The 22,465-nt window shown below is 46.7% G+C and overlaps 1 protein-coding gene across 1 annotated transcript; it reads left to right on the plus strand.

The window, feature by feature from the left end:
* Nucleotides 1–3,087: 3,087 nt before the first annotated feature.
* On the plus strand, nucleotides 3,088–3,627 carry LOC120674763. Its single transcript, XM_039955891.1, has 2 exons — nucleotides 3,088–3,336; nucleotides 3,454–3,627. The coding sequence occupies exons 1-2, from the start codon at nucleotides 3,088–3,090 to the stop codon at nucleotides 3,625–3,627; spliced, it is 423 nt and encodes a 140-aa protein (XP_039811825.1).
* Nucleotides 3,628–22,465: the final 18,838 nt, after the last annotated feature.

Here is a 22,465-nt window from a genome sequence, read left to right on the forward strand (position 1 = left end):
GATAAAAAAGGATAACCCTGTACGCCTCTAGAGTTAGTAGGGAAAGGCGTAGACGTGGTGTCTAGGCTGGACTATACCACTCAGTTGTCTGATAGTCCCACAGTTTGTAGAGGTAGCCTGGCAGGTGGTGACAGCCATATTCGAGCCTTTTAGTAATCCTCCACGTTTGGATATTGGATGGAGCACATATTGGAGCTACTGGCTTGTATAAGTCGGTCGATACTTTTAGTTCAAAGTATAACGGCGACGTGGTCTGTTCTTCTAAACATAGATTCTAGATTTTAGAAAGTCCTCTCTTTCCTATCCTCCTACACCTGTGTGTGTGTCCTTGGACAGCCTGAACCCGTAGGTAGTGTACTCACATTCCCTAGTGGATACGATACCCTGGAATACTCTTGGGTGAAAGCTACAGCGGTATCCGTGCGCTTGCGGATTTTATTCGTGACGTTACAAAATACCAACACCTAGCGAGGCGAGTCCCTTTCCCATAGGTCGGGCGAGGTGGGGGCTCCTCCCCTAGGTTGGGCAAGGCGTAGTCCCCTCCTTTAGTTAGACGAGGCGGAGTCCTCCCACATAGGTCGGATCATCTGGTCCCACCATGACTGGCCGTCAGTCTAGCCAGATGGCTTAACTGCTAACTCCTTGTCTTTGCGTATTTGTGATATTAATGCCTGATAGTAGCCCCCGAGCCCTTTGTTGGGATCCTGAGTTGGATCTTTGAAGGGGTCTATATTCCAGATTCATCACCTTTCGGCCAAGGTGATATATACGCTGGGTGCGCGTGAGCACACCCAGTGGGTGTCGCCCCCGAGCCTCTAGGCAAATCATGGATTCGCATAGAGGGTTATCTCGCTCTGGGCTGGCCTCTCGCTATCGATTGGGAACGGTCGAGAACTATCTTGTTTCTCTTTGAACTTTGGTGGGTGTGCGCGAGTGCACCCACTGTGTGTTGCCCTAAAGCCTCTAGATGAGTCAGAGACTCGCTCAAAGGGTAAGATCTCGTGGGCGTCACAAAGCTTGATGCTTTTGATTCGGGCATCGTAGTCCCGTCTTGTCACGTGTTGTTTAACACACTTACTTTGCTCGTTGCAGCGCCTTTGAACCGGTTAGGGGCACATTTCCCAAACTTCCCCGCCGCCGACATTCACCGTGTCGACGCCACAGGGTATCGGCGACGCAGTCGTGCGTGAGGCCCCTCCTCCTCGAGGCACCAATGCTGTTGTTGGGGAGGAGGTAGTTGCAATGCCACTGACACCTAGGCACGTGGGTGCAGGTGGTGCGGTTGGCTCGATGATGCCCCGCATGGGCGACGAGACCCCGATCTCCGTATCCGCGGATGCTGAGGGCGACATCCGCACTTCGGCGGAGGGTGCAGCTGTTGGCAGTCGATATCGATGATTTTCGCCGCCAACGCTCCGCCTGATTTCATGAAAGCTAGGTCATAACCATGCCATAACTATTATATCTAATGAGTTCCACAAGTTTTGGTGTTTATTTGATCTTAGGAACATCATATCCAAAGTTGACCTAAAACAGACACTGTTTGGACCGGAAGGCCCGGATCCGGCCGACCGGCACACTTTCTGTGGAATCTTGGCATGAGAATTTACCAAAGTCATCTAGAGGGAGAAATCAAGCCATTCCAATGGGTAGTATCCTAAAATGAACAACATGGAACTGGAAGGCTTGAACCCATGTGCAAAGTGAAGGACTCCTGCGCCATGATCATAGCAGAAGATGTCTACCCATCCAGTAGCAATCTATGATCGCTGTGGAGCGTGTCAGTGCAACGGAGGGCTGAGAAGCCTCCAGAGGCAGGATGCCCGGCCTCAAGTAGGCTGCCCAGCACAAGATGGTGTCGGTTGAGCGAACCGCCAGAAGAACTGACCTCCAGAGATGATCAGGACCGTTCCGTGGGAAGGCGGTGCCAGGTGGCTGCAGGGCTAGGCCGGCCGGCCTAGGCCCGGCCGCCTGACCCCACTTGTCAGCGTCTGGTCATCAGCCTTCATGTGGAAGTCAAGCACAACTGCCATGGTTGCGTACCACCGGCGCTACCTGAATTAACTACCGAGAACCGACCTTAGAGTGCTATAAATAGAGCCCCTCACCTCACTTGTAACACACACCACTTGGAGTTTGAGTGCCTCATAGTTCAGTCTTCATCTTAGTAGAATAGGGAGAGTGTGAGGTGTGAGCTTTGGCAGAAGCCGGGCTAAAGGGGGGGAGTCGAGTTCTCTCGACCTTACCCAACTTTGTACCCACCTCAGGGGAAGTTGTAATCAAGTAAGTTCCTCATTAATCTTTAGTTTCTCACTAGTTTTACTTATTACTTTACTTTCTTAGTTACTTTCTTTGATCTACGGGATTTTGAGTCTGTGTAAGTAGCAAGTTCTACTTATCTGAGGTTACTTTCTGCCTTAGTACACAGTAGGAGTAAGTAGCTCGAAGGCTGTGGGCGTGGTGCCCAGGCTTGGTTAGCTATCTCGGGTTGTGTTTCGAACCACGGTACCACACTAGTAGGCGGCAAGTGGTGACAGCCTTGTCCGTCCATAGTAGTCCACCACATTTGGGTGCTTTCATAGCAGTAGTTGCCGAAGGACGTCGGACTCCCTTCTCACTCCTTTCTGAGTCCTCTTAGGCCGCTGAAGTAGATCAAGTTAGTAGTCTATCAAGTTAGCTTAGTAATTAGGAATCTATCTGAAGTTAAACCCTCTATCCTCGTACCTCTTCGCCTTGGTGGGTCCAGCTAAATCACTCCAGACCACTAGTTAAAGCTTATCGTTCCTTGGATTCGATATCCCAGGTATACTCCCTGGTGAAAGCTACAATTGGTCTCTATGCGCTTGCAGATTAATTCGTTTAGGCTAAGGAGTGCCAACAAGATTTCTGACGCCGTTGCCGGGGAATTGTAGCAACACTAGTACTAGAGCTTTTCAGCTGTACACTTATCCATCCATCCATCCATCTTTCCACATGGAGTCCGCTCCTAGTTATCCAGCAGTTTCATTCTGTGAGTACATGGAACCGCCTCTATCTTGCCATTCCATCCTATCTGATGGCTACGAGATCCGTCCCAGTCTCGTAGCCATGGTTTGTGCAAAGTCCTTCTCTGGTAGAAAGGACGAATGCCCCTACACTCACTTGCGAGAATTCGCGGAGAATTGTTCTCTCTTCAGCATTCCCGGAATGAACCAAAACACCCTACGGTGGAAGCTTTTCGCGTTCTCTCTGAAGGGAAATGCGAAAATTTGGTATAACTGGACTGTAGTGAGAGTTGGAGGAGATTGGATTCAGCTTAAGGATGAGTTTGGCCTGTTTTTCTTCCCTGTCTCCAAGGTGATTCCACATCTCGTTCAACTGCTTACTTTTAAGCAAGGTGACGGTGAATCACTCGGAGCAGCGTGGGCACGATTTATGCATCTTGCAACCTCTAGACCCCCTCATATCATCCAGGAGGAGATGCTGATGCAACACTTTGTTTACGGCCTTAACCCGGAAAGCGAGCATTTCTTGAATCTCGCCTCCGAGGGATCTGTCATGTATAAGACAGTGTCTGAAGCAAAGACCGTCCCAGAGAGGGTCCTTAACTCTACTCAGTACACAGACGTCTTTGACGATCCTCCCTGAGCCAGCAAATCCGCCCACTAGAAGGCAGCCACTCCACATCCTTTCCGTTGTTTCCCCTCCACCTCCACCACACATAGAGGAAATCACAAAACCACCCAAGTCCTCAGACCATGAGCCACTCCTTGAAGATATGCTAATGTTCGTACCCGACCTCTTCTCAGAAGAGTAGTACATTGAACTCGGCCATGTTTCGAACATGCCGAAGGAACATAATTGCATTTGCTAACGATCTGAGGCGTTCATTCCCGAAGCCACCTCATAGATCGAGGGTCTTTCTAAGATTATGTGCCGGGAATGGACAGAAGAAGCGGAATCTTGCGGTAGTATCATCCAGATCTATCAAATCCAAGAATTCTCTTCTACGCTATTGGGGACGCCTTTCCGCAAGAGATCTTTTACGATCCGAAGGTTGTGAACGTGATGTCCTGAACACTGGCAGATCACATCTCACCCGAGCAGCCCCTGACCTTCTCTCATAAGCACCTGAAGTGGAATGACGGCCAGATCGTGGTATGTCATGGCATTCTCCGAGTTGTTCCCCTCATGATGGGAAATAAAAGGATTTACCTAGACTTCCACATCTTTGATATCCCGAAAGGTGTAGAGTTCGTCTTGGTCGGAAGGCCAATAGAGCCTCTCGTCAACCCCAATAGAGACCGAGCCACGCTCGAGGTTAAGGTTGGCAGAGAAGTTATCCTAGTCAGCTTAGTGCGTTCTTGCAACACCATTGCGGAAGCTAGACCGGAGCAAGACCAATTTGAAGAGGCTGTGTGCACCATCCAGGATGGGCAAACTCAACCCTTCCTCGATGATATTACCACTCATTTCACCTAGGAGCCAGAACTGGATGGCCAGAGTAAACTTGATGGAGAGGAGCCACCGCAGCCTTCTCTCCCCAAGCTGAAGCCGCTGCCTCCTGGACTGAAGTACTCCTTTCTTCACAACAATAGAGCCACGCCAGTCGTCATCAGTGATAAGCTAACAGAGAGTGAGACTCAGCGGCTCGTTGCAGCCCTAGAGAAGTACCAATCCGTCATCGAGTACTCTCTGCAGGACTTGAAGGGGATCAGCCCCAACCTTTGCACCCATCGCATCCCGATGGAACCGGACCATAAGCCATCAAGAGAGCATCAGCGATGACTTAACGATGCGATGAGGGAGGTAGTCAAGAAAGAGGTTCTGAAGTTACTGCATGCCGGCATCATCTACCCCGTGCAATATAGTGAATGGGTTAGCCCAGTTCAAGTACTCCCAAAGAAGGGAGGCATGACAGTGGTCCAGAACGAGAGAAATGAGCTCATACCTCAGAGGACCATTATTGGTTGGCGAATGTGCATTGACTACCGGATGCTTAACAAAGCTGTCCAGAAAGATCATTTCCCTCTCCCCTTCATTGACGAAATGCTTGAACGACTGGCAAAGCATTCCTTCTTCTGCTACATCGATGGCTATTCTGGTTATCACCAAATTCCTATCCATCCGGATGACCAGAATAAGACTACCTTCACCTTCCTGTACGGCATGTTCACCTATCGGCAAATGTCGTTTGGCCTATGCAATGCACCCGCCTCTTTTCAGAGATGCATGATGGTGATCTTCTCTGACCTGATCGAGAACATCATGGAAGTTTTAATGGATGATTTCTCGGTCTATGGAAAGATTTTTGATGAATGCCTTGAGATCTTGGATAAAGTTCTCAAGAGATGTCAAGACACGCACTTAGTCCTTAATTGGGAAAAGTGCCATTTCATGGTCAAAGAAGGGATTGTCCTCGGACATAGAGTGTCCGAAAGAGGGATAGAAGTGGATCGGGCAAAGATAGTGGTAATCGAGCAATTGCCACCCCCGACGAATGTCAAGGGAGTGAGAAGTTTTCTGGGCCACGCTGGTTTTTATCAGACATTCATCAAGGATTTCTCCTGTATATCCCGACCCTTGACAAATCTCCTTCCCAAGGATGCCCCATTCAACTTTGATGACGATTGCCTCCTAGCCTTCTACACCCTCAAGAAGGCACTCGTTACCGCACCCATCATCCAACCCCCCGATTGGAGTCTTCCTTTCGAGATCATGTGCGATGCTAGCGACTACGCCGTCGGAGCAGTGCTCGGTTAGTGCAAGGACAAGCAACATTATGCCATATCTTATGCCAGTAAGACACTGACCGGCCCCCAGCTCAACTACGCCACAATAGAGAAGGAACTTTTGGCTATGGTCTTTGCCATGGACAAGTTCAGATCTTACTTGGTTGGTGATAAAGCGATAGTATACATGGATCATGCTGCACTTAAGTACCTGCTTACTAATAAAGATGCCAAGCCATGACTCATCCGTTGGATTCTGCTCCTTCAAGAGTTCGATCTTGAAATTAGGGATAAGAAAGGAGCAGACAATTATGTGGCTGATCATTTCACCCGGATGCAAATCCAAGGACCAGACTTCTCGATCAATGATTATCTGAGAGATGATACTCTCCTGAAGGTCACTACATCCAGTCCATGGTATGCCAACCTAGTGAACTTCATCGTGAATGGAAATATACCTCTAGGAGAAGACAAGAAGAGGCTGATACACCTCAGCAGATTTCACCTTTGGGACGACCCCTATCTATTCAAGGTCTGTGTTGATTGTTTACTCCGCCGCTGTATCCCGCTTTGTGAGACCCGAAAAATTCTGGAGTGTTGTCACTCCTCGCCTTATGGAGGACATTACGGAGCATTCCGTACCCATGCAAAAGTTTGGCAGAGTGGATTCTTCTGGCCAAACATGTATGGAGATGCTAAAGAATTTGTCCGGCGTTGCCCAAGATGTCAGAAGCACGGGAACATCAATTCCCGAGATGCTATGCCCTTGAAGAGCAATTTTCAAGTGGAAGTTTTTGATGTATGGGGAGTCATGGGTCCCTTACCTATGTCAGAGTAGTGCAAATACATCTTGGTGGCAGTGGACTACGTGTCCAAATGGGTTGAAGTACTTTCTTGCGTTGCGGCCGACTCAAGGAGCTCAAAAAGAATGTTTTAGGAAACAATATTCTCGCACTTTGGAGTTTCGAGAGTTGTGATTAGCGATGGAGGCTCACACTTCATCGATAAGACATTTAGGAAGTGCCTCAGCGAACTTGGAGTAGATCACCGGGTTGCTACTCCATACCATCCCCAATCAAGTGGTCAAGCAGAAACATCGAACAAGCAAATCAAGAACATTATGCAAAAGACCGTAAATGCCATGGGGAAGGGATGGAAGAGAAAGTTACCCGAGGCACTTTGGGCATATCGGACAGCTTTCAAGACTCCAATAGGGATGACACCTTACCAATTGGTCTATGGCAAAACTTGCCATCTTCTGGTTGAGCTAGAAATCAAGTCCCGTTGGGCTGTCAAGAGGTGGAATATGGACCTCCAATCAGCTGGAATGAAGAGATAAATCCAACTTGCTGAATTGGATGAGTGGAGGGAAAAAGCGTACTATAGCTCCAAGTTATACAACGAGCGTATGAAAAGATGGCACGACAAGTGAATAAAGATCAAGCAATTTAAAGTGGGAGACAAGGTACTCCTCTTTAACTCCCACATTCGATTGTTTGGTCATGGTAAGCTTAGAAGTAAGTGGGAAGGCCCTTACTTAGTGCTAAACGCCGCCGATTATGGTGCGATAACCCTCCAAGATGATGATGGGAACATTTTCAAGGCCAATGGCCAGTGGTTGAAAGTGTTCCTAGAACCCGAAATGCCAGAGCTCTAAGAAGTAGATGTCTTCGAGTTAACCAAGATATGAAAATTCTCGTCTATGGTCTTCACCGAACCGAAAATGGGCCTTATCTAGGGCTAGAACCCTTCTCTACTCTTTTCTTTTCTACCCTTTCTACCCCTAGACATACCACCCCAAGAATTGTGGACAAAAGACAGCGTGAGAGTACTTGCTAGGAACTTGGGGCCCACACTTCAGAGTGTGGGGCCGACCGGCCTACCCCAGGCCACTCGGCATCCCCCAGACTCGTTCTGGAGTACCGTTGCACGGTAACGCTCCTCGTGAAATGAACGTTCCACTTCCGAAGGTTGTGCAGTGATCGGAGTTGAGTTAAACCGGAAGGCCTCTCCACCATTGCCATTCCACTCCTTTCCTGCAACCTCAATCCCCGTCCACGAATTCTTGAGCCAATATCACATCCATGGCTTCGCAATCCTCGCCCAAAACTCCACAATCTACAGCCACGGACAGTTCCACTCCATCCGCTCCTACGAAATCATCCCAGATCCTCACCACGAGCAACATCCTGTGGATGATCAAGACTATACCCATGGACGATTCCCTATCGTCGCTGCCACGCCTGCAGGCACCAAGCTAGGCCGGTCAGTGTAGGGGAGGCCGCCCGGCCACCCCCTCGCACCGGTCGCCTCCAGCTCGTGCGACATCACCCTCCAGAAGCCCTGCATTAAGGCGCAATGGGCGGTTCGGTTTGCACACTCCTGGACGGCCGACCACCAGGGTACTTTCCCTTGGAAGGCCATTGGGAAGCGCCTTGTGCCGTTGTCCTCCGGCGGTCACATGGCACAGGTCACTGCCCTCCAGACAGTGATGCCCAAGTCCCCGGAGTACTCTCCGGCCAGCCCAAGTCCACCACGCACCCGTATGGTTGGACGGAGGGTCGGCCGCGAGAAGGAGCTGCGCCAGCTGTTGGATCGGGAGGAGAGGGAGTCGATTGACTCCAACTCGAGGTCGGTACGATGATTCATCTCGCCACCATCGATCCGGGGCCCTCCTGAGATCCATGCCTACACGAACAGCGAGGAGGAGGAGGAGAAGGATGACATCGCCACACTCTTTGAGCAGCTCGCCACGCTCAAACTCCGCCTCAACAATATGGATGAGCGGGTGGCGGAGTCGGAGATCGACCGGATGGACCTAGATGACAAGATGGACACGCTTCACAAGGCCATTTGTTCTAAGATCAAATGCCTTGCGAAGGCCATCGGGAACGAGGAGCTCTATAGAGCCTCGGACTCGAGGATCTAGGTCTAGTTAGGGAGGGTTAGAATAAAGTAGATTAGGAGTAGGTGCTGTTTATTTTCCTTAATTTCATTTTCCTTTCCAGCACCTTAGTTTGCTTTGAAAATTTTGAATAAAATATAAAGTTACCCATGTCATGTATGTGGTTGATGCACACTTGTGTGCCAACCACACCCCTATTCTCACATTTCACGAAGTACCTAGGGAATAACAGCACACAGAACAAATGGAGAGCACCAAAAAAAGCTGAGTGCAGTTCGCCACAGGAAAAGCCGCCCGGCCAAATCCAGGCCGACTGACATACCTATTTTGCAATTTCTAGCAACACCAGTGGATTTGTAATGCACGCAGCACAACGGACCCAACGCAATGGGACACTTGCAAATCAGTGGAAGATCAGGCCGCCCGGCCTATTTTTAGGCCGCCCGGCCTATTTTTAGGCCGCCTGGCCCCACTATCAGCGAAACTCCAAGATCTTTCTCGTGGTGCAGGTTTGAAATCCCTATAGCTCATTTCTCTAAAAGATCAGTTCAAATGATGCCTGATTTAATCAAACTAAAATTTTGAACAAGAACTTAGAGAAAGATGAAATCCTTTCATGAATATCAATTTGTGCTTAAGTTTTATTTCTCGTGCAAGTATTTACATGCCTTTGGAAGTTAACTTTGTTAGGATCATCAGATCTTTTGTTTATTAACTCTTGTGATACCATGATCCAAAGTCATGCTTGCTCTAATTCAAGGACTTGGAGGAATTTATTTCAAAAACAAAATCATGGCAACTCTCTTATGCTCAAACACCACCAATGCCACACGCGCGCGCGCACACACACACATATGTATATGTATGTATGTATGTATGTATGTATGTATGTATGTATGTATGTATGTATGTATGTATGTATGTATGTATGTATGTATGTATGTATGTATGTATGTATGGAAGAGTAGCTCTTATGATTCCACATAGCTATCTTGTACATTTTGAGCTCGTTCAAACTTGTTGCCTCTCAAGTTATGCTATGCAAATTCTCTACTTTGATCATCCACGTACACGACATCAAACACTGTCCATCAGTCATGGCAATCATACAAAAGCTCGTCATCCCCCTGAAAGAAAAGAAAAACAGGAAATGAGTCATCATGCTCATGAATCCTTGTTTCAAAAAAAGGGAAGATGATAAGAGCAAAAGTATAGATGACGGACAAGTGTCGCTGTTTACATCTGCACATGATCAAAATACTTAAATGTCATCACTACATAGAGACACATTGTTTGAACCTGCAAAGTAAATGGAAAAGATGAGCACATACCTCTGTTACAATATACACAATAGAGAGAGAGGCTTTGCCTTGAGAGAATCATACACCATGAGTATCTGAGTGAATTCAGCATTCAAGAGTTCGCCTTATTTTCAAAAATCTGAAAAACCCCAAACTCCGAGAAGGAAGGCTCGTCTTGATTCTTGGTGATATGTTCTGAGGATCAATAGACGAAAGTGATGATGTTAGCCACCTGGAATCCAAGGTATGCAAAGAAAGCTAAGAAATAACTCTTATGCATAGTTTGAGTTCATGAAACCTGTCTTCGCTCTTTTCTCGACCTTATTGCTTGGGGCGAGCAAAGTCTGGCTGTGGGGGTGTGTTGGCGGTCGATATCGATGATTTTCACCACCAACGCTCCACCTGATTTCATGAAAGCTAGGTCATAACCATGCCATAACCATTATATCTAATGAGTTCCACAAGTTTTGGTGTTTATTTGATCTCAGGAACAACATATCCAAAGTTGACCCAAGACAAACACTGTTTGGACCGGATTGTCCGGATCCAGCCGTCCGGCATACTTTCTGTGGAATCTTGGCATGAGAATTTACTAATGTCATCCAGAGGGAGAAATCAAGCCATTCCAATGGCTAGTATCCTAAAATGAACAAGATGGAACTGGAAGGCTTGAACCCATGTGCAAAGTGATGGACTGCTGTGCCATGATCATAGCACAAGATGTCTACCCATCCAGGAGCAATCTATGATTGTTGAGGAGCGTCACTATACCATAGCCCTGTTTTACCATCAGACGTTGGTCGGTATAAATACAAAAGTACCATTGCACGGTTGGTCGGCATAAGTATGCGTCGGATCATTGGTCGGTATATTACGTTATTGCAACCAAGGATCGATCGTTGTAAATATTTAGGTCTCACAATGCACTATGTGTCGCTATTTCCTACTAGTACCGTCCAACAATCGGTCGGCATATCTCAATCAGAAATTTTCCCTCTCCCGCGGTCAGCCGGCTCAATCTCACGCGAAAACTCTTCCCGAAAGGCCCACCACTCAGCCTATGTATGCATCATGTAACCCTAGATAGCTCCTCCAATTTTCAGCCGCCGCCCCTCCCTCTCGAGCAGCAGGCAGCGCCGCCACCCAAAATCGCGCCGCACCCTCCCCCTCCGCGCTCGCCCAAAATCTCTGGTCTCGATCCTGGCCGCGCGCTCGCCCCCCGCCATGCCCAAAATCACGCCCTCCCCACACGCTCACCCCTCAAACCTAAATCCTGCTCTGCCCACCAGAATCCGCCGCCCCTCCACCCGCCGCCTCTCCATCCTCCACTCACAGGCAAGCGTCGCCCCTCCACCCCCAGGCAAGGGCCGAGCGCAGCCCCTACACCAGCAGGAAAGCGGCGCCCCAGAGAGTCGCCCCTCCACCCGCAGGCAAACGCCGAGCGCCGCCCCTCCGCCAACAGAAAAGCGGCGCCCCTCCATCAGTAGGAAAAGCGGCGCCTCTCCGCCAGCAGAAAAGTGGCGCCCCTCCAGTAAGTACTGCCTAGATCTGCAAGCACGCTGAAAGTTGAATCCTAGCATTCCTCTTAATTTGGTTCCTGTACATTCTTTGAAATTAAGGATGATGAATATGTTGGGTTGGGAATGTGCTCGGCTCATGCACACATGCCTACTGTTTGTAGAAATTTCATTGAGAATAGTTTATGAAATCTGATGCTCCCTGTCACCCTTTTGTTGTTTCAAGTGGGGATATTATCTTGGCAAAGGTGACTAGTTAGGTTCTTGGGAAGTTTCCTTGTGCAGATATATGGCACACCAGTTCTTACTTTTGAGCTTATGTTCTTGCTTGAATGCTAAACTGAGAAATATATTAGGTGCTTTGTCTTTTAATATATAGTATTGTAAGGTGCAGAATTTTAATTATATTTTTATGGCACCATAACTATACTTTTGAGCTGATAGCTCCATTTTTTGATAATATATGTCTAATGCATACTATCTTTGCAGGAGTAGCTACGGCCTTTTGATTTTGTCTTGACTAACCAAATATTCTAATTATTTAAATTTCTAACAGTTGAAGGTTACCAAGTCATCACTCTCTTCCCGGGATACTGTAGGTATGTTCTGCATTTTACTTTGAGCAAATAACAAGTATTGTCTTATTTCTATTTGAACAAATAGCTGAATTTTACTTTGACCAAACTGCATAGAAGCTAGCCAATTTTCTGAACATTATGTTTGGATTGGCTTCTTGGCTATTGCTAATGTGCTAGCACAATTGCTTTTTGATTGAAAATAGTGACATGAAGGGAAATTTCCTGGTACTATGAGGTCTGGACTTTAGTTCTAATAAAGCGTCTTCATTTCTGATTGAGAATAGTGACATTGCAATTCTAATATGTAACCTGCAGCCCTTACATTCAATGCATTATTTATAACAATTTGCACTTTCACTTTGTTCAGGTGGGAGATCCTAGAGGCAGAGTCATGCTTGATCATGTTGGTAGGAAGCGGATCAGTGCTTGCTAGTGCTATTTTGTTTTGGCAGACCTGATACATTTTGTATGTGTATTGTGAGTTGTCATGTGTTATGACAAGCCAAAGTTATGGTTGTTTTGTGACTTGATTTGACAAGCTTGGCTGCCTCCCATTTTGTTGTAAATATTGCTGTCCGCTTGAACTGTGAGCTGTGACAAGCAAAATATATCATCTAGCTAGTTTGGTAGAACTAAGCTTTTGGGACAAGGCAAATGATGTTGTCCTCAATTGAAAAGAATACTTTAAGCTATGTTCAGATGTGTGATTGATATCTTTTGTCTTCAATTGAAAACTATCAGCTATGTTCCTGTGAACTGTCAATGTGAGGTTCCATATATATATATATATATATATATATCTATTATTTTCTAGCTTCATATGAATGTATAGTGTTGGATTGTTTGTCGGAATAGAAATTTCTAATGTCAAACTATTGGTCGGTATAGAGAATTGCATGGCATATGTGCATGGGTCGGTATAAATCTACTTAGCATCCAACCATCGGTCGGTATAGTGTTGTTGGTCGGTATAACTTTATACCGACGCCACTTAAAACGACCTATAGCAGTACCGACCGATGATCTATCGGTATAGAGGCTTATAGCGACCCTTACGGTGTCGGCGATGAGGGGCTGTGGTATAATGCGTGTCGGTGCAATGGAGGGCTGAGAAGCCTCCAGAGGCAGGCCGCCCGGGCCAAGACGGTGTCGGTTGAGCGAACCACCAGAAGAATCGACATCCAGAAACAATCAGGACCGTTCCACAGGAAGGCGGTGCCAGGTAGCAATAGGGCAAGGGCGGCCGGCCTAGGCCAGGTCACCCGGCCCCACTTGTCAGCGTTTGGTCATTAGCCTTTGTATGGAAGTCAAGCACAACTGCCATGGTTGCGTACCACCGGTGCTAGCTGAATTAATTGCCGAGAACCGACTTTGGAGTGCTATAAATAGAGCCCCCTCACCTCACTTGTAACACACACCACTTGGAGCTTGAGTGCCTCATAGTTCAGTCTTCATCTTAGTAGAATAGGGAGAGTGTGAGGTGAGAGCTTTCGCGAAAACCAGGCTAAAGGGGCGGAGTCGAGTTCTCTCGACCTTACCCCAACTTTGTATCCACCTCGGTGATAAGGACACGCCTACGCTGTCCAAATAATTTTCCCAATCTTTCACGGTACGAAAACACAAGCAAACTACTTCTCTGAATTCTGAACAAAGAAATTGGAATTTGAATAACCCTCAGCTAGCGGCCACAGAAAAACAGAAGTCGTAATCTGATATTACTTATGTCAACCAACTGCAGCAATACTACTTTATTTGAATAGATAGGTGTTGATTCAGCAGTAAGGTGGATGTCGACCACAGCAACAATCAGCCAATCCAAATTCTGAAAGCTCACGTATTCTCGATCAAGATAATATTCACGGCAATAGATCAGCACAACTATTATTTAATTCCAGCGGTCAAACAAGAGTACTTTAGAGCAGATAAAAAAGATCTCGCACAGCCAGCAAGTACTCACAACCAAAATAAGATGAATGAAATTAATTCCGCTTGATTAACCAACACCAGTAGCAGCATTGAAAGAAAGAGGGATTCGGCTTACAGAAGATGCAAACCAAACCCTAGATAGTTTCTTCCACCTGCAGTCACAACGAACCACGATCAGAAGATGGGGATCCACTAAAGAATCCGGAGCAGCGCACCCAGGAAACAATCCTGATCACGCTCCCAATCTCGATCCAGAAGAATTGGCAAGGTAGATGAGATCGGACGGCGTCTCGCTGTTCGTAGGAGAAACCCTAGACGAGAGACACAAATAAAATCCAATATAATCTAACTTGCATGGCCGTCCCTGGGCCTTTTAGGTGCACGCAGGCACACAAGACCAAACCAGACTAGGACTCGGCACAAGCTAATTAAATCCTGGTCTGACTCAACCAATACAAGTCCGACGCACATATGAAATTATCCTTAGTGCTAGTGCTAATGCTAACATATATATTAGGTAACATAAATATTAGAATATTCCGGCCATGATGCAAATGTTATTATTAGCATTTGTTGCCTCCGTACTAGCAGCATGCATGATGCAACTTCCTCAATTGTTCTTCGTCCAATCAATAGCTCAAGTGATGTCGCCCTGCTTGGAACCAACCTCGATATATATATTTTTTGGCTTCATAATTTCCTCTCCCTTGAATGTTGCACCTCTAAAAATAATATTTGATGACAGACCCATGCTGGTGAATTTCGCCATACTATTGCTATATTTCTCGACAAAATGAATAGCTCCAAATTTGAGACGAGATAAATCCAACGGAACACCAGTTATCATATTTGATATAATACCGGACTTGCATGCATGAATAATTTGAGGAGCCATGGGCTCATTATCCTCGCTCCCTTGAAACAAAGCCGTCCTCGGCTTTGGAATATATTTAGGAGCTTCTTTTGCAAGAACTTTGATCTTATCCTTTGTACCAATAGCATTAGATTCCAGCTGATTCATATGAGGAATCAAAACATCACTGCCCAAAATATTCTAAGGAGTACATAAATTTTCTGAAGACGCAATTATAGGCCTGACTGCCACAGCATCATTGTCAGCTTCAAATAGAACTGTTTGTGGCTTTGAGAGTTCACTCAATGGTTCATTATCAGCTGAAGCAACCTGCATCTTAACATTCTTTAGAGCAGATGAAGTGTCATGTGAAGACGAAGCAATAATCTGGGAACTCATATCCATATCATTCTCTCCCTCTTGAAGCAAAGCCGTCCTCGGCTTTGGGGTTATTGCAGCAACCTTTTTCTTTACTTTTGAAGTAGCAAATACCTCAGCCTTAATAGCACTAACCGGCATTGGTTTGAGCACATGATGAACTCCCTTGTGCACAAACAAATAATTATTGGAACAACCACCATGAGTAGCATCAAGATCAAACTGCCATGGTCTGCCAAGCAATAAATGGCATGCACTCATTGGTGCCACATCACAGTCCACGGAGTCAACATAATTTCCCACTGAAAATTTTATTCGATACTTGTGAGTAATTTTCAGTGTACCACTTTGGTTCATCCACTGCACATAACACGGTTTTGGAAGCCTCCACATAGATAGGGACAATGCATGTACTAAATCTGAACTAACAACATTTGTAAAGCTACCACCATCGATAATGAGCTTGCATACCTTATCTTAAATTTTGCATTCAGACTGAAATATATTGGAACACTTCCCCTTCACCATAATTGCAGTACTATCAATATGTGCTTCCTGCGCCATCATAGAGAGCCAATCGGAGACATCATTAGTATCATCAATTTCAATGTCAGACTGAGTATCACAAGAAGAAGCACTAGAATGCAGTCCGGATGCCAAAGAAAAATCATCACTCTCATATACAACTGGTGCTTCGACCACATGCACTTCAATCTTCTGCAACAACTGAGAATCTTCATTTTGTATTGCTTTCGAGCTAATAAGTGACATGGTAGCAAAAGCTTTTTGGGTAATAGCTGCAACAACCTTTTTAATGGCATCAGATGAATAAACAAATCGTTGTGGGAGTAAAAACTTCATATCTTCCCATGTCCGACAAGGGTCATCCACATCAAGCCACCATTGCAAAACATCTTTATTAAATGTCTCTTCGGCATAATACATCTTGACAACTGAGCTAAATCCACGGCCCGCAAATAAATTCTCCATGGCATCTTGCCAAGCAAAGTATTCACTAGGACTTGTTGCAAGAGATAGTTGTGGCATAAATTTCATCTCATCGAGCAAATAAAGTTGATCCATCATAGATCAATAGCAATAATGTCAAAAGTACCGTGAATAACCTGTCTCTGAATACCAACTGATAAGGACACACCTACGCTGTCCAAGAATTTAGCCCAAATCTTTCACGGTACAAGATCACAAAAATTAGCTTCTCTGATTATTTTCTTATCGCCACAAAGTAGTTGTTCTCTAATTCTGTAATGTCAAGATTAATTAGCAATAGAAACAGCCTCAAAAAGATAGCAGCAGGGATGGTCCGCAACAGGCACCAATCGACACATAAAACAATGTCGGTCTGCTCACACTAGGCATTCAACGTAGCAGTTCCAAATCTCACAATAGGATATATATTATAATGATGGATTCGGCCAAATAAGATAATCCAGATCGATGAAATAATTCCGTTCAATCAATCCGCCAAGACAAGCAGTAAATGGCACAGATAATAATTGAATCAATTCTCGATGATCTTCCAAATTATTTTACTGTTATTCATTTGTGCATAAAGGTGTGCATCATATTCTAAAGCCAATGAAGGAAAGTGATATTAAGGCCCATGTTTCTGCTGGTGCAACAAGGAAGAAATCTGGTGTACACAGTACCTCAAAGTCGAGGACGGCTTTGGTTCAAGAGGGAGAGAATGGTGTGGAAATTCCTACTCTAAATGCTGCTCCTAGTGAGTCTGTAGTCAGCTGCAAGGAGCCGATCCAATTGGGTTCCATCTCTAATATTCTTGGGAAAAATGTGGCGATGACAAAAGACACTCTTGCTGCAAAGAAGGTTTCGAAGATCACTGTAATAAAGAAGCCAGTTGAGATTACGCCAAAGCCGAGGACGGCTTTGTTTTAAGGGGGAGAGGATGATGAGCCCATGGCTCCTCATGCTTCAGCTATTATATTTAGGAAGAATTCCAATGTGTCAAATATATCTATTCCATTTGAATTACTAAAAAAATAATTTGGAAGATCATCGGGAATTGATTCAATTATTATCTGTGCCATTTACTGCTTGTCTTGGCGGATTGATTGAACGGAATTATTTCATCGATCTGGATTATCTTATTTAGCTGAATCCATCATTATAATATATATCCTATTGTGAGATTTGGAACTGCTACGTTGAATGCCTAGTGTGAGCAGACCGACATTGTTTTATGTGTCGATTGGTGCCTGTTGCGGACCATCCCTGCTGCTATCTTTTTGAGGCTGTTTCTATTGCTAATTAATCTTGACATTACAGAATTAGAGAACAACTACTTTGTGGCGATAAGAAAATAATCAGAGAAGCTAATTTTTGTGATCTTGTACCGTGAAAGATTTGGGCTAAATTCTTGGACAGCGTAGGTGTGTCCTTATCACTCGGGGTAATTTATAATCAAGTAAGTTCCTCGTTTATCTTAAGTTTCTCGCTAGTTTTACTTTTTACTTAAGTTACTTGCTTAGTTACTTTCTTTGATCTACGGGATCCTGAGTCTGCGTAAGTAGCAAGTTCTACTTATCTAAGGTTACTTTCTGCCTTAGTACACAGTAGGAGTAAGTAGCTCGATAGCTGTGGGCATGGTGCTCAGGCTTGGTTAGCTTACCCCTTGTCACCCTTCTCACATTCGGGTGCTTTCATAGCAGTAGTTGCCGAAGGACGTCGCACTCCCTTCTCACCCCTTTCTGAGTCCTTCTCTTAGGCCGCCAAAGCAGATCAAGTTAGTAGTCTATCATGTTAGCTTAGTAATTAGGAATCTATCTGAAGATAAACCCTCTACCCTCGTACCTCTTCTCCTTGACTGGTCCGGCTGAATTGCTCCAGACCACTAGTCGAAGCTTATTGTTCCTTTGATTCGATATCCCAGGTATACTCCTTGGTGAAAGCTACAATTGGTCTCTTTGCACTTGCGGAGTAGTTCATTTAGGCTAAGGAGTGCCAATAGTGGCCAACACCTCCCTATCGAAGCTCAAGGTGGTCGTTTCCCCGAGGGCCCTCAGCGTCGAAGATCCTCGCCCGAGGATCACCTTTTCCCCATGTGAGCTCGTGCCGTCTACACACTCTGATGATGTGGAGGGCATACTGTTCTGGGTGCTGTCGGGGATGATGGCCGCGCTGCGGTCCACATGGGACCAATACGAGAGTTGCCGCACCGAACGGGAGCAACGGCTCGAGATGGTGAGTGGTGAGCTCGCCGCTGTCTACCAGGAGTTGGACCAGGCTCGGACGTGGGCCATCATGGACATGCTGTCCATTGAACACCTGCTCGGGGAGCGGGATTGGCTGCAGGGGTCAGTGGACAGTCTCCGTGATGAGTTGGGTGAGGCACGCTGGGAGCGAGACAGCAAGGTGAACCGGTTGCGATAAGCGAGTGACGAAGCGGCTAGCAAAGTGAGCGGAGACTTTGGTAGATCCCTAAATCATTATTCACTGACCTGCTCCAGAAGGTGGGGGGGCCAGTGGAATGAGATCAATTCATACCTCGCCGATGCCCGTGAAATCCAATTACAGTGACCGCCATCTTCTTCCCCTGCTTCCCCTTCCATCATTAGGTTCTTCTTACCTTTCGCTTGATGCCTTATGTAGCTCTCGAGGGCAAGCTCGGGTAGGAGGTCGCAAGGACACGGGACCTGGCGCATGAGATGGAGCAGGAGAAGCAACGGTTTGTCATGGAGTCTTAGGAGCACAATGCCCTTTGGGTTTCTATCGGAACCATGCTCGACGACCTTGGTGTGGTGCTAGACCAAGGAGACAAGCTCGCTGGTGATGCAGGTACTCGGTGAGGTGGACCGGGAGTAGCAGATGGTCCAGAACGCGCTGCATCTCAGGATACGGCGGTTGTTTTCCATCGTTCGTTATCATTATGAGACTTGAAGGGGATCAGCGAGGGCTATGCTCTACACCGACGCCAAGCTTAACTAGATCGAAGAGACTACCGCCCCTTTCGCCCTGGACCTAGCTCCAAGTATGGAAGAGGAGGTCCTTCCCAAGATTGGTTAGTTCATTAGTTCATGGAGTAGATTTTGGGGCCTTCGCGCTCGATGAACATTCAGGAACTTGTAAGAGGATCATTCGGTTCTCAGCCGTGGTGGCGAATAGTTTTACATTTTTGTAAAGATTTGTCATGATCTATCCCCTTTTTATCATTTGAGGAAGTAGATTTAAGTCACAAACTAGAAGTTCCTGACCATGCTGGTGAGCGATGGTGCCGTAGCCACTGGGAAGTGGGTTCTTTGCATTCCATCTAGTTTTACTTGGGATATGTTCTTTCGCCGCTGCAATTGTTCGACCTTACGCATGAGGAGGGAGTGGATGCAATAAAAGGTTTTATGCGGGTGTATGTACGCCATTCGTAGCCCCGAGTGAGACCTGACCCACAGCGCATCCTGGGTCAGGTGTCACTTTGAGACTTGCCAACAGGAAAAAGCGATGGTTTAGAAAGCGACCCTCTCAAACTTGAAACATGAGCGAGTACAAACAGAGGATAGTCTAGTCATGCTTGGAAAGGGAAATGACAGCATAATTAAAGATACGTAGCTGAGTAGGGGTGAGGACGCGCTGGTTGAGTCTTTCCTTGCCGGCTGCCGACCTTGACGTCCCCCCTCGGTCCTGACCCCGAGCTTCCGCCGGCTCCCTAGGTCGGGAGTGCTAGAGGGAGGTGTCCGACCCATCTCTCTGGTGCTCAAATGCATCCGTCCGGCTCGGGGAAGTCGTCCTCCTTCGCCTCGGCCCCCCTGCGGCTGCTTCTGGCTCCTTCTTCCTTCGTCCCCCACACTTCTTGCATTCGATAGGAACTGCCTGATGAGGGAACAGTCTTTGTCGGCATGCTTGATAGGGTACGCATGATTCGGGCATGATCCCTCAAGCTTTATCTCGAAAAAGTCAGGGGGATATGTGTCGGGAGCTCGTCTGCCCTTACATTCGGCCACGGCGATGAGCGAGCCCCTGGGCTCCTTCTTGTTCTTTTTCCTGTTGAAACGGTTAGATGCACCCTCGCCGGTGGTGGACAACTTCGATTTGGCCTTGCCCTTGTTGCAATCGAAGATGGCTCCGACTGCTTCAACGCTTGAGGCGTGACTCGCGGTGATCCTCAGGCTCTTGCGCCTGAGCTTGTGCACTAGGGACTCGCAAGTGGTCCTAGAGACGAATGCCCTTGTGACGTCGGCATCGGCGACTGTTGACGGCCATTATACGCCCATTTTGGCCGCCAACCATTGCAAATAATGAAGGAACTTGAAGTATTTAGGATATAAAGTTTATTTAAACTAATGAGTTCCATGAGTTTTGATGGTTTGAGATGTTCTCCAGGACTATGCTAAAAATATGCAAGAAGCAACACTTAATGGAGCATATGCAACAATGGCAAAACATGACACCATTATAAATATTATCAAATGCCAAATTAGATAGCACCATGTTGAAGAGCTCGTCGAGATGATCGAAATGAACACTTGGATCACCCAATTTGAAGTTCGGACGGAAAAAGTTATGTCTCCGGGAAAATCACCGACGCGACCCTGCCTGGCTGGTCGGCATGACATAGGCCGATCGGCCTGGCACCTCCCCATAACACTAGCCACTCATCATCATAGCCTTGGGGACTCACCAATGGACCCCCCAAACACTTGGAATCATGCCAAAACTGAAACTAAGACCAAAAGGCCTCATATGTCCTTGCAATGGGGTCCCGAAGTGGCCATTCAGAGATGGGCTGATCATCCAAGGATTGGAGCTGCACCTACATGCAAAGAAACACAAAGGAAATCAATGCCAACCATTGGATTAAAGTGAACACAAGTGGAGGGATGGATGAGCTTGTCACATGGATCAAATGCCCAACCTTCCGATGAATAATGTCCAACCAACTCGAAACCGCCTTGGATGAGTTACTACACGTCGTCCATAACACAATGGTGGTTGATCCGATGCCTGAGGAAGGAATCCCAAGCTGGCCTCACTTTTCGGCCGTTTGGACCAAGTCAAGTTGGTAGTTGCTCCAACCGACGTTGCAAGAAAGGATATGGGCGGCACGTGCGATGAGAATCTTAGGCCGGCCAGCCTAAGGGAGGCCGACCGACCCCACTTTTCAGCCTCCCGGTCACCTCCTTCGCGTGGAAGCTATGCCCACCGACCTACTTGCGTCAAAGCCACGCAACCGCCCAAGAACCAACCTACAAGAGCTATAAAAACCTGCCCCCTCCTTCACTTCATGACACGGAGAATTGTAGCAAGTCCAAGGCGAAGCACGCTGCCCACATATCTTTAAAAAATAGGGAGGGAGGCATGGTGAGAGTCTGGAGAGGAGTCGGAGTGTCAGCCCCTCTCCAACTTTGTACCTCCGAGGAATGAAGCTTTGATTCGGGTAATTTCCTCTTCTTTCATCGGTATTAGTTTCTCTCCTTTACTTTATTAGTACTTGAATATTTGATCTCTCTAGTTGCAGGATCCCTTGTCTGCGTAAGGTGCAAGTTCTACTTATTTGAGAGTGCTCTTTACCTTAGCGCTAGGTAGGAGTAAGTAACTTATAGTTTAGGCATGGTGCCTAGGCTTGGTTAGTTACCTTGGGTTGTGTTCCACCCCACAAAACCATAGTGGTAGGCGGCAGGTGGTGACAGCCCTATCCGTCCTTTGTAGTCCACCATGTTAGGGTGTTTTCATAGCAGTAGTTGCCGACTGTCGTTGGACTCCCTTTTCATCCCTGTCTGAGTCCTTCTCTGAGGTCGCCAAAGCAACTGGAGTACTAAGTCAAGTATTCTTGATAGGATTAGGTAGCAAGACAATGTTAGACCACCTCTACCTATCTTATCTAGACCTATTCACTCCCGTCATACCCCCTAGATAAACAAGAGTTACTACTAGTACACTTCTCATTCTTTGTGGATTCGATACCCTAGAATACTCCAAGGTAAATCTACATCGGTATCCGTACACTTGCGGATTAATTCTATTATGCTAGGACCGCCAACAAGGTTTCTGCGCCGTTGCCGGGGAGCGGTAGCTATACTAGTATCAATTCAAGTTCATCCTTGTATCACTCCGCCTTCCATTTGGATTCCATGACTATCCGCGGCTTCTCGGCTCCAGGGCTTCATTATTTTGACCGTCCACCTTCGTGTCACCCCATCCTTACACTAGGCTATGAGATCCGCCCTAGTCTCGTAGCCATGGTTTGATCACAATCTTTTTCTAGGCGCAAGGATAAAAATCCTTACACCCACCTACGAGTTGAGCAGAACTGCTCTATCATATCAGTAC

Source organism: Panicum virgatum, chromosome 5N, assembly GCF_016808335.1.
Source record: "Panicum virgatum strain AP13 chromosome 5N, P.virgatum_v5, whole genome shotgun sequence".
NCBI lineage: Eukaryota > Viridiplantae > Streptophyta > Magnoliopsida > Poales > Poaceae > Panicum > Panicum virgatum.